The 11,183-nt window shown below is 36.8% G+C and overlaps 1 protein-coding gene across 3 annotated transcripts in view; it reads left to right on the top strand.

Annotated features, from left to right (window-relative positions):
• Nucleotides 1-8,526, top strand: part of ABCG2 (ATP binding cassette subfamily G member 2 (JR blood group)) — a 43,438-nt gene extending 34,912 nt beyond the window's left edge. For all 3 annotated transcript variants that reach the window (XM_072405521.1, XM_072405522.1, XM_072405523.1), the window contains 8 exons: nucleotides 457-704; nucleotides 2,926-3,008; nucleotides 3,212-3,301; nucleotides 4,492-4,616; nucleotides 4,818-4,972; nucleotides 5,669-5,758; nucleotides 6,687-6,772; nucleotides 7,211-8,526. In XM_072405521.1, the coding sequence (XP_072261622.1) occupies nucleotides 457-704; nucleotides 2,926-3,008; nucleotides 3,212-3,301; nucleotides 4,492-4,616; nucleotides 4,818-4,972; nucleotides 5,669-5,758; nucleotides 6,687-6,772; nucleotides 7,211-7,358 (1,025 nt within the window). In that variant the 3' untranslated portion in view covers nucleotides 7,359-8,526. The remainder of the gene's footprint in view (nucleotides 1-456; nucleotides 705-2,925; nucleotides 3,009-3,211; nucleotides 3,302-4,491; nucleotides 4,617-4,817; nucleotides 4,973-5,668; nucleotides 5,759-6,686; nucleotides 6,773-7,210) is intronic.
• Nucleotides 8,527-11,183: the final 2,657 nt, after the last annotated feature.

Consider the following 11,183-nt stretch of genomic DNA (forward strand, 5'->3'; position numbering starts at 1 on the left):
ATGTTTAGCTCCATCCAACCCATCCCATGTAAATAAAAATATATTTGCCACTTTGCCTCTCCCTTCGCCCCTAGTGGCTGGCTGTTTGTATATTCCCTCCTGGCACCATGACTGCCTAGTAAAACAATTTTTTCTTCAGTGTTTTACATCACTTTGCCAGCTATGAGTCTCTGCAACACTGCTCCTGTTAGGCTGCATATTTATTAAAAGGAAGCAAGTCATTATATCTTGTTTAAGAGACATGATTTTAAAGAAACATTTTATGGTGAATATACTGTTTTTTTTTAAAAAAGTGGTTGTCAGAAGGCCATGTATTTTTTATTGGTTCAATATAAGTGAGGGTCCTTTATTCGTGCATGTGGCATTTATCTGCCAAACTAAAAAATATGTTTCCCTGTCCTGACTTTAGCAAGGATGCTATTTTAATTAAATTTCTTTTTTTTTTCCATTTTTAAGGTACTGAAGAAATCAATGATGGTGGCTCTCAAACAGTTGTTGAAAAATTGTCTGAAGAGTTCTGCAATACCAGCTTTTACAAGGAGACCAAAGCAGAGTTGGAGAAACTGTCCATCGGTGAAAAAGTAAAGACAAATTTCTTCACCAGACAGATCACTTACAACACTTCATTCTTTCACCAGTTAAAATGGGTTTCAAAAAGATCTTTCAAAAATCTCCTTGGAAATCCACAAGCATCCATAGCTCAGGTAAGCCATTATGTCCCTCCTTTATATCCTTGTGTTGTACATTGAACAAGTGTGGTTACATAAGGTTTTGGTACAAGCAGTTGGGTCTAATGTTTTTTTACTGCTTAGGTTAGTCCATCATTCCTAAAGAAATGACAATGGTTTACATATTTTGGCCCTAAAACATAAACCACTTCATTTCGGATACTTTTTTTTTTAACACTTTCCATTACCATATAAAAGCTTATTTACTTCAGAACATTGGAACTCTGTAGGATAGTTTATAAAGGAGAACATTGGATTGTCCATTACCACATCATGAAAAGCCTTTTTGATGGCATGGGTAGGATTTTTTTTTTTTTTGATAGCTTTCAGGTTTGTTGAGGGCCCTTATTTTATATTGTCGTATTTTACTGTCCTGGAAGTCTCTAGAAGTTCCAAAATGTGATTTCATGACTGTCAATAATATGTCAAATGTTAATATCGCAAAAGAAGGCCAGTCCATAACATGTTCATATACCCACCATTTTTAAATTGTTGTTTATGGAGTCTCTGCGTACGTTTAACCCCACCTAGCCCATCACATTTGATTTAGGTACGTCAATTTAAAAAGCGAATGCACAGAAAACTGTCCCTGATACTTGTTCTCAATCCTGGGCCTAGGCTAGCAGTTGTATACACCATGCAGTGCCATACTCAGTTGAGTCCAGCCTCTGTCTAAAACTGTTGTCTTGCTTTTCAGTTGTACCTTCATTCTACTGATCCATAATGGTCTATGATCATATAAAAAGATTTGGCTGTGTTTAAAGTTTTAATCTTGTGGTCCTTAAGCAGTTTAGTGTTTCTTAATACACATTCACATGTAACCTAAATGAATGCAGTTTTAGATTTTATGGAAAAGTTCCTGTCATCCTGATAGCCCTTAAATGTAACACATAATCGTATAGTACAGAAAAATCTCATCTTTTTTGCACTATGTGTACGATGTAAGCATTAGTTTCACAGCATTTGCTGAGTTAAATGGAATTTTGGAATTTTGATGCTGAATGGATGTCTGTCTCTTATCCAAAAAAGAGCTCTAAACACATTGGACCTTGTGACAAGAATTAGGTCTCCAAGCATTGGAGTTAATTGTCCTGCCTAATTTTGTATTGTATGCACCTCTCTCTTTAATGTACCCGACACCTCATTAGCACAGGATTTTCAACGCTTTGTACGCGTGGTACACAGTTCATTAAAACCATTTCATCTTATCCGACTTAAATTGGTTCTGATATGATCCTTGTTTTCCACTACAGTTAGCTTAATGGCTCACTAATCTGTGCCCTTTGATCTTTTCTGCAGGTTCTTAGTAATACAGTCCTACTTATCCCAGTGATTAGGGAATTAGGAGCTAATGCATCCTTACAGCTTGTACTTAAACAATCAGCCTTATACCAATCATTTTAAAATTTTTTACCAATCTTTTGTACAATCCAGTTGGCATAAAAGGTCAAAGCATTTTATGTAATCTCTTAATCTTCTTCTTGGTTCCTGTGTATCATTGCCACTTGATCACCAATAGGCCATACTTTGCTGTGAGCAAATGTTCAATAAGTGCTTAAGCTTTTTTTATTGTGAGCTTTGCTTAGTATTGTTTCCAAATACTGGATTTTTCTCAGTTTTTGCGTCTCATCTCCTTAGCAATAGATGCCAAAAATGCAGCTATTAAATATAGCTTTTGTACTTGCAATGTTCCCCCTAGACCTAAACAAGCATTTACTCTTTCAGTATGTGGGTAGATCCTATAGTTCAGCTTTATTTCTACTGGATACAGAACATGCCGGTTCATGTTACTCATGTCTACTATTGCCAAGTTTAAATTTTAACACTACTAATTTCTATGGCAAATGTTGTTTGATGGTTAGTTTTTTAACATACAGAAAATGGTGGATCATTTTTTGATTGATTGGAATTCTATGTAGCCAATAAATTTATTCTGCTAAAGCTCTGTAAACTGACTTTCTAAATCTACAAAGTTACCTTAGTATAAGATTCTTCCTTTACATTGTATAGGTAAAAAAAAATAGGCACCTTGTTTTCATGTGTACTTAATAAAATGTTTACAGTATATTATAACGTGTGTGTGTGTATGTATATGTGTATATATATATATATATATATATATATATATTCAGACAATGACTTTTTGATCCAAAAAACAAAGTACATTTGTGTTAAATTCATGTTTCTTTTTTAATAGGTGATGGTCAGTATTGTTCTTTCCCTAATTGTTGGTGCTATTTTCTTTGGTGCAAAAGATGATGAAAATGGAATACAAAACAGGTTGGTAGAGTAGAACCTTCTCAATTCAATGACCTTACTGTAAACAAGGTTTATGTTGCAGGCCCTCTTCCTTTATTGTCAGTTTTGATCTGTTGTATATGTTTCTAGATTATTTTGTGTTACATTGTAAAAAACAAAAAAATTGAATTGGGAAGTCCTAATTTCTTTGCTTTATGACCATGATCTTGTGATTTTACTTGCAGAGTTGGAGCCTTGTTCTTTATTACTACAAATCAGTGTTTCAGCAGTGTGTCAGCAATTGAACTCTTCATTGTGGAGAAGAAGATATTCATGTGAGTGACTTTTTCTACTGCTGCCATTTTTCAATGTTAGAATGACTGATTGAATGATTACAATGTTAGAATAATGATATTATGTAACCTGGGCCTGGCAGTGAAAGGGTTAAATGGCCGTCCTGAACTAGGCTCTGCAATCTTTGATAAGCAATACCTGAGAAGTCAGGGAATTATGGACTTTTTATTATTCTTTGCTTACAATATTGGACGTAATACAATATTAAGTTTATTTCTGAATAATGTAACTTATATTGAAGGAACACGCTAACAAGTGCTAAATGTTTGTAGGGTTAATGATAGGCAGCTGAGCATTGCATGGTTGTTCAAGATTAAAAGAAAAGAGAAGGAAAAGTACAAAGAAAAAAAAATAATGGGGAAAAATGAAAGGAAAAAATGCCTGCTGGGACCTAATATAATTAGACTTCACGTGTGAATTCCATGCATTGATAATCTTTTACCTCTGGTGAATCAAGCTATAACACATGATCGTATCACATGATATGGCACTTGTAGCGTACATATTGCAGATTTCATTAGTCAGACCCCACCTTCTCATGCAGTCATTTTTACATTTCAGTGGGAGTATCATGATCACTGTTCAGACATTCCTACATTATCACTGGTTTTCATATAGCACTTTACATGAATGTAATGCTTTTTTTTTTCCCCGCACATATAATAATGACATACACCTACTATTAAGACTGCCCTATCCCAAGCAATTTTGATTAATTCTATATTCATTCTCATGCCCAAGAAGCCTACTTCAAAATAGGCACAGATACATCAGTTCTACATTCTATCACATGCATAATCTACATTTCTTTGGAGTTATTAGAACACTGGAAGACTTATGGAAGGACACCTGTAAATTTTTATCTTGTATATACTACTATGCAAGTTCAGTAAACATTAACATTTTTTAAAACACACAAATGTCCTATTTTCACTATGTAAATGTTTTATATTCTGTGCACAGGACATGCCCAGTAATCAATTGTTCCATATTGTCTATCAAATTGTGGATTTATGTAATAAGTCCCTGGACAGAAACCTAATGTAATGACCAGTTTTTCTCCAAATGCTGTATTGCATGTTTGCAAGCAAAAAAGTCTGGAAGACTGTTTAGTCTTATACACTTGACCATACTGATTTGGATTATCTATTTTTTTTTGTTTTGTTTACAGACATGAATACATCAGTGGTTACTACAGATTATCAGCATACTTTTTTTCCAAGTTGATGGCAGATCTACTTCCAATGAGGACATTGCCAAGCATTATTTTTACCTGCATAATCTATTTTATGATTGGTACGTTTATTGTTAGGTCATTTTGTTAATGCCTTCCAAAGTAAAAATAAATATTTGACTTAACAGTTTAACCTCTGATGTGCAATAAACACTTCTTGCTGCTTTTCCTAATGATGTATTTTTGAATACTTTGTTTTTATGTAATTTTTCATGCAAGTCTAAAATTTTCACATCCATTAACTTTCATTTTTTATTTGCCAGGATTTAAACACACAGCAGGAAGTTTCTTCACTATGATGTTCACCTTGATGATGCTGTCTTACACAGCTACCGCCATGGCTCTGGCAATTGCTGCAGGGCAAGATGTTGTAGCTGTAGCTAACCTACTGATGACCATATGCTTCGTCTTCATGATTGTGAGTATTACCTGCTTATCGCTATCCTTCTTGTGTAATTTCCTTTATTTATATTATCTCCTGTAATTTGAATAACTCTCTCCTAAAAGCTGAATTAACAGCTGGATGATAGGTTCTTGTAAGCCTGCCCATCACAGTTTGATGGAAAGGAGATTAGATGAAGTGATTTCAGCTTGCTGTGTTATTGATGTATAAATCTCTTTGGTCCGAGGATTGTTGTCAGCAATGGTGAGATGTTATGATAACAAAATAAAGCTCATTTATGCGTACAGGGAGTCCATACTCTGTAGACCCTATTCTGTAGATTATAATTTTTACTGTCAACATTTATATCTGTGAAAAATAATCTAATATCACCTTCTAACACGCAGCTGATTTCAGTTAAACACATTTATTAATTTATATCTAATAATCTTCATGCAAACAACTAAACACACATTTTAGTGTGTTTACTGTTTTACTTAGAGGTTGTATTCTGCACAGCCAGTCTGACATCAAACTGTATACCAAGGGTAGCATCAAAATATGTTACTTCTGTGGTGATCCTTCCGTTAGTTTAAGCTGGAAGGCAAATACTAAATATTAACAATAGAAATAGTTTTTAAGCTTAAAAAGCCAGTTTTCCTATTATTTTCTTCTTCTTAACAATAAGGTATCCTGATGTTATAAACATTTGCTGGTTTTCTTTTCTTCCAGATCTTCTCAGGCTTGCTGGTGAATGTGACTTCTATAATGGATTGGATAGGCTGGCTGAAATACTTCAGTATTCCTCGCTATGGCCTGACTGTGAGTAAAGTCTACATCTGTTTGTGCATTTCTCTTTATTGATCTAATATAAAAATTGGTCTTTGTTTTTTTTGAACAAAAAGTTCCAGTCTAGTTGCAGAATAATATAGCACATCTACATACTGTTGTAGAGCAGAGATGTTGTAGAGCACAGAATAGGGATTCTGGGGCTCTAGGCAACTTTTCCCTTCTCCTTCCTTCTATCAGCATTCTGAAGAATTTCGGTAGAAGTTCACAGAAAGCCACATTATTTATATTGTATCAGCATATCCCAATTGGACACTAACTGCCTAAAAGTGTGTTCTCTTTGTAAAGCTCTGACAGACTGGCATATTCCTCTGGTTTACTGCACAAAGCATAAGGAAGTAGCAAAACCCCTGGACATTCACTGGGCTAGCTTACCCAAATGATGATCTGTGCGTGAAATCAGTGCTTGTTGAAAATCCTTGAACACTTGCATACATTAGTTGGTTGTGTGAGGAATTATAATAAATTACAATATATATGCCTGGGATCCTAAAATATTGAATATGTCAGTCTAGATCAGTGCTTCTTAATCAGGGTTCATATGGTTCCTCCAGAGATTGCTAGGGGTTCCTTGAGCAATAAGCAGATTGTGACTGTCAGGTTAGTTTAACAGATACTAATGAGCTTTTAGGCTGTAAAGGGCGATACTCTTCTTACTGGCCAGCAATGTAAGAGACATTCTTCTCACTGACCACCAGGCCAAAAGTTGCCATCTTATGAACCATCTAGCCCCAATACCCTAAAGCATTTAAATATATTTAATGTTAAATTGTAGTAAAACCTAGCAGTATTCCTCTATATTGCTGCTTTTCATAGAATCCTTAGATAATCCAGAGTGAATGGGTTATTACATGTAAACTGGATGGATGATCTGATCTTTTGATTTCTCTTCTTATATCAGGCTTTGCAAGCTAATGAATTCCCTGGCCAGGTGTTTTGCAGAAACAGCACCACAATTCCTTGCAATGCAAGCAGCCCCCTGCTCATGTAAGTATATTTGTTACACAGTGTTCAAGCTGGTTCACATGATAATGTTTTCTATTGTTATTAATAGTTAGGGAATGTTAAAAGTGCACCTAATATTTGACAATTTGATTTCTTAAAGTATACCCTAGCCAAAACTTTTTTTTTACTGTGGATACATTTGAAACATTTCAGGACCCCCAGGCAACAGAAAAATGTTTTACTGTCTTCCAGTCCTGGGGACAATGTCATTGGAGCAGGGAGTGAACTGAATTCCAGCTTCCAAGAAAGCATATGCATTCAATTTGTAGTACACACACATATAGGCAGGGTTTAAATCCACACTTATTTACGATTAAGTATTTACCTTTTTTCTCTCTTAATATGTCAGTGCCCTTTTATTTGTTTTTGAGTGCCGTAAATCAGTCCTGTTTTGTAACTGATTTTTTTTTTTTGTTATAGCACCACTGGTGATGCTTATCTCCACAATCAGGGCATTGCATACGATGCCTGGGGCTTATGGCAGAATCATCTGGCACTGGCTATAATGACTCTTCTATTCCTCACAATCGCCTACCTGAAGCTGTATTTCATGAAGAAGCTTACCTAAACACAAGTGGACCTGCTCTTTGTATTGACACTGCTTGTAGATGTTTATATGTAAATATGTTCTATTGGTTCAATGGCCAAGTGACCTTATCTCAATGTCTGAAACACAGTTAAGATTAAAAAAGAAACTGTTATCATTCACATGCTAAAGATGCACTACTGAATTTGCATTTGTAATATGTGTGTTGAGTTTGGTTTCAGAGCCAGTGTACATATATGTGCTGCAGGAATTCAAGCAACTACTTTCTAGTTTCTGCGGCTATACAGCAATGTGCATGTTGCAGTGCAGTGCCATTATGGTACCAAAAGCACCTTTTAGAGTGAATTGCACAGCACCACAGGGCGCTGTAGTGCACCTGAAAATAATGCAGGTCTGATTTTTAGGGCACGGTGGGGCATAATTCTCATGTATAGGCTGCCCTAACTCAATGGACCTGATTTATTAAAGCTCACCAAGGCTGGTGAGGATACACTTTCCTCAGTGAAGCTGTGTGATCCAGCAAACCTGGAATAGATCTAGTCCAGGATTCAAAACATTTGCTTGCAAATAGCAAGTGACATTGAAGCAATTCATTCCAGGTTTGCTGGATCACCCAGCTTACTGATTAAAGTGTATCTTCTCCAGTCTTGGAGAGCTTTAATAAATCAGGCCAAATGTGTGAGAATGCATGCATGGGAACACACATTCACTGATACAGTACATTTTTGTAAACGGTCCCTAAATGTTATCATTCTTGTGAGGCAAAGCCTTTTTCCAAATGACTGCACTATAATCTGCATTGTCCTATAATATAGTTTATTTTAAAAGCAATGCCATTTTGTTAGAACAGGTATTTGGCTGCTACGTGTTTAGGTATATAAAAGAGATGCTTATCTTTACTGTGTTTCATGTAATAAGAATTATTTTACATGATGTAAATTACATGTTAAGACTTATTTATGACTAAAATGTTTATAACATGCTGTATTAATGTTCTAATTTTTAGTAACTTTCTATTTTTATATGTTTGTTCAAACAGCGGTAACTTTCTGTTTTGATAACAACCATAACAATGGTAGATTTAAGTATATTTTGTGAGCGCAATCATTTTGCCAAATTTTTGCTTAAAAAATTGTTGGCATTTTCCATAAAAAAACTAAAAATGGAAATTAAACCTTTTCCATATGAAGATTGTGTGCTATATTTTGTATAAACCACATATAACAGGTGGCCTTATCTGTGCATTTTATTTCCTTTATTTTGTAGATTCAATGACCATTCACACTAAATTAGTGTGATTTTTGTAAAGGCCTATCACTAAATTTTGGCAGCACACTGCACTGTGACTCCATGTCCATCTGCAAGGTGTGTTGGAGTGCCATTTAAAACCAAAAAGTTTTAGTTTGGCTTTTCATTCTATAGTTGGGTCATGGAATGTATGCAAATTTGAATTTCATGTCCAACGTGGAAAAAGAAACTGTAGTATTATGAAATATTAATTAACCATAGAAATGTTGTAAGTTTCTGACCTGGCAGTTCTGTGGGTCGTACCTGATCCTTCTATAGTTTTAGGCAGTTCTGAGATTAACTGGTAGTCTGCTTGCACTTCTTAGCCACCCCCATCCCTTCAATGACACAAACGTTTTCATAGACAACCTTTTAAAGTCTTTGAGTGCTATGAAGATTAAGTGCCACTGAGGGCAGTAGGGTTGTGTCTATGTTTCTGACTGTACTGATCCTTTGTGTAGGCTCTGCTAGGATACTTCCCTTAGCGTGTAAATAGTAACATTAGTTCATTTTCCAATTTTTCAAGAACCAACTACTCGAAAACCGGGGCCTAGAAAACGGGAGGGATGAAAAGAGAGGGGGAGAAGGGGGGAGGGAGTAACAAGGAAAAAGAGCAGATTCCATAAATACATACTTAAGTCCATTACAACAAAAAACATAGTATTGAATAGTATTAATTCAGGGATGAAGATTTCAGTTCAGCTGGAGATTTTTGTAGTAGACTAGTACATTCTACAGATGTGTAGAATTGGATCCAGTGATACCATGTGTGGGTAAATTTGTCACATCTACTGGCATCAGTAGAAATCATATCCTCCATGTTGTAAATGTCAGCTACCCATTTCAGCCAGTGTTCTAGTGTCGGTGGGGTATCACTCTTCCAGCAAGCCAGAATACATGCCTTTGCTGCATTCCAGAGATGTCTTAGTTGTGAATATTTGTACACCTTCTGTGACAAATCAGAAACATGGAGGGCCAAGGCCGGTTTGTCTCTAATATCCAGAAAGCTTGAATTTTTGGTCATTTCCATAATATGTGTATGCGCGAACCCTGTGCCGCACCACACCTCCAGCAACAGTCATCTACATGGGGGAAAATCCTAGCAAGCTTAGATGGTCTTCTATACCAGCGAGTGGCCAATTTGTAGTTGGTCTCCTGGCAAAAATGAAGCATCATCTCCCTCTGTTACTCAGTAAATTGAGTATTCAAATTCACCTCCCATTTAACAACAAAATTAGGAGAGATAGGGGTGTGTGCTGCCAGGAGGGCCTGGGTAGGCATAGAACAGCGTGCCTCCTAATGCGTGTTTAGCAGCATATAGTTTCCGAGGGAACAGGGATGGACTAAAGTTCCTGGGTTGTGGCAGGGACCGCAGTACATATGAGAGCTGTAAAGTGCGCCATGGGGACGCGAAGAGATCACTATTTAAAGTGAAGCTGTGCTCAATCTGAATATCCAGCTGTATGGAATTATAATTTGCTATCCCCTGCATGTGATTGGGTATTCAAAATTAACAGTCACTCATTTAGTTTTACGGAGCATTTGCAGATTGTGTTTAGAAGGTTGTGCTAGAACTTCTAGCAGCATAAGTATTTTGCAGCTGTTGAAGAAAATCTAACTTGTACTTTACCATACAGGTTCTCAGCCAGCCCCAATTCTGAACTGAACTTCAGGTTAATATTTAAATAAAACACTTAAAACAAATGCATTTGACCAATTTGCAAGTAGGAAATGTAGGAGTGTTTGGACCCATTGTTCCTGCCTAAGTCTACTGCTAGAGTGGATGTAGGTGGATGGATAACAAAACTGACTACAGTTACATATAAAAGCTGCCATTGCTGACCCTCTTTTTTGATATATTGCCATACAAGTTAGCTGGCTTCAATGCTGATGATTTATGCAGTGATTTGAGCCAAAAAAAAACATTGTGCTGCATGGTGTTTGGATTTGTGACTCCCAAAGTACTGAAGCCAGAGACAGGCAACTGTCAGTTTCACTGAAAGTAAAACATAAAATAGGACTTTCAGTGGCCAAAATAACAGTTGTTTTGGTGATTATTTAAAGCAGCAGTCGCCAACTGGTGGTCTGCGGCTCTGGCTGGTGCACTCCTGAGTGGGGTCAGGACAAAGACCCTGCCGGGGGGACACACCAGCCAGAGCCACGGACCACGTCCTTTGTACAAATCCCTGGCTCAGGGAAGTGGGGGAGCTGTTTCACAACACAACCCGCCCACTCTCCCATCACAGGCTCAGTTCTGCAATGACAGAGTGGGCTGGGTTATGACACAACTATCCTCCCTTCCGCCCCTTTGATTGACAACCGGCTCCCCGCACGTTGCGCGGTCAGGAGCCGGTAATTTTAGTGGCCTGCGGGACCAAAAAGGTTGGCCACCGCTGATTTAAAGCACTGGGTCTGGTAGCCTTTTCTACTACCGGTATGTTAATATGTCTACTAACAATTTCATAAAAAGAGACCAATGATGGATCCCATGGTTTTTATGATAGGCGACTTCTCCTTTTAATAAATTTACAAAATTGTCTGGAATTCTGTTTTTACGTT

This window comes from Pyxicephalus adspersus, chromosome 3 (assembly GCF_032062135.1).
Source record: "Pyxicephalus adspersus chromosome 3, UCB_Pads_2.0, whole genome shotgun sequence".
NCBI classification, from domain to species: domain Eukaryota; kingdom Metazoa; phylum Chordata; class Amphibia; order Anura; family Pyxicephalidae; genus Pyxicephalus; species Pyxicephalus adspersus.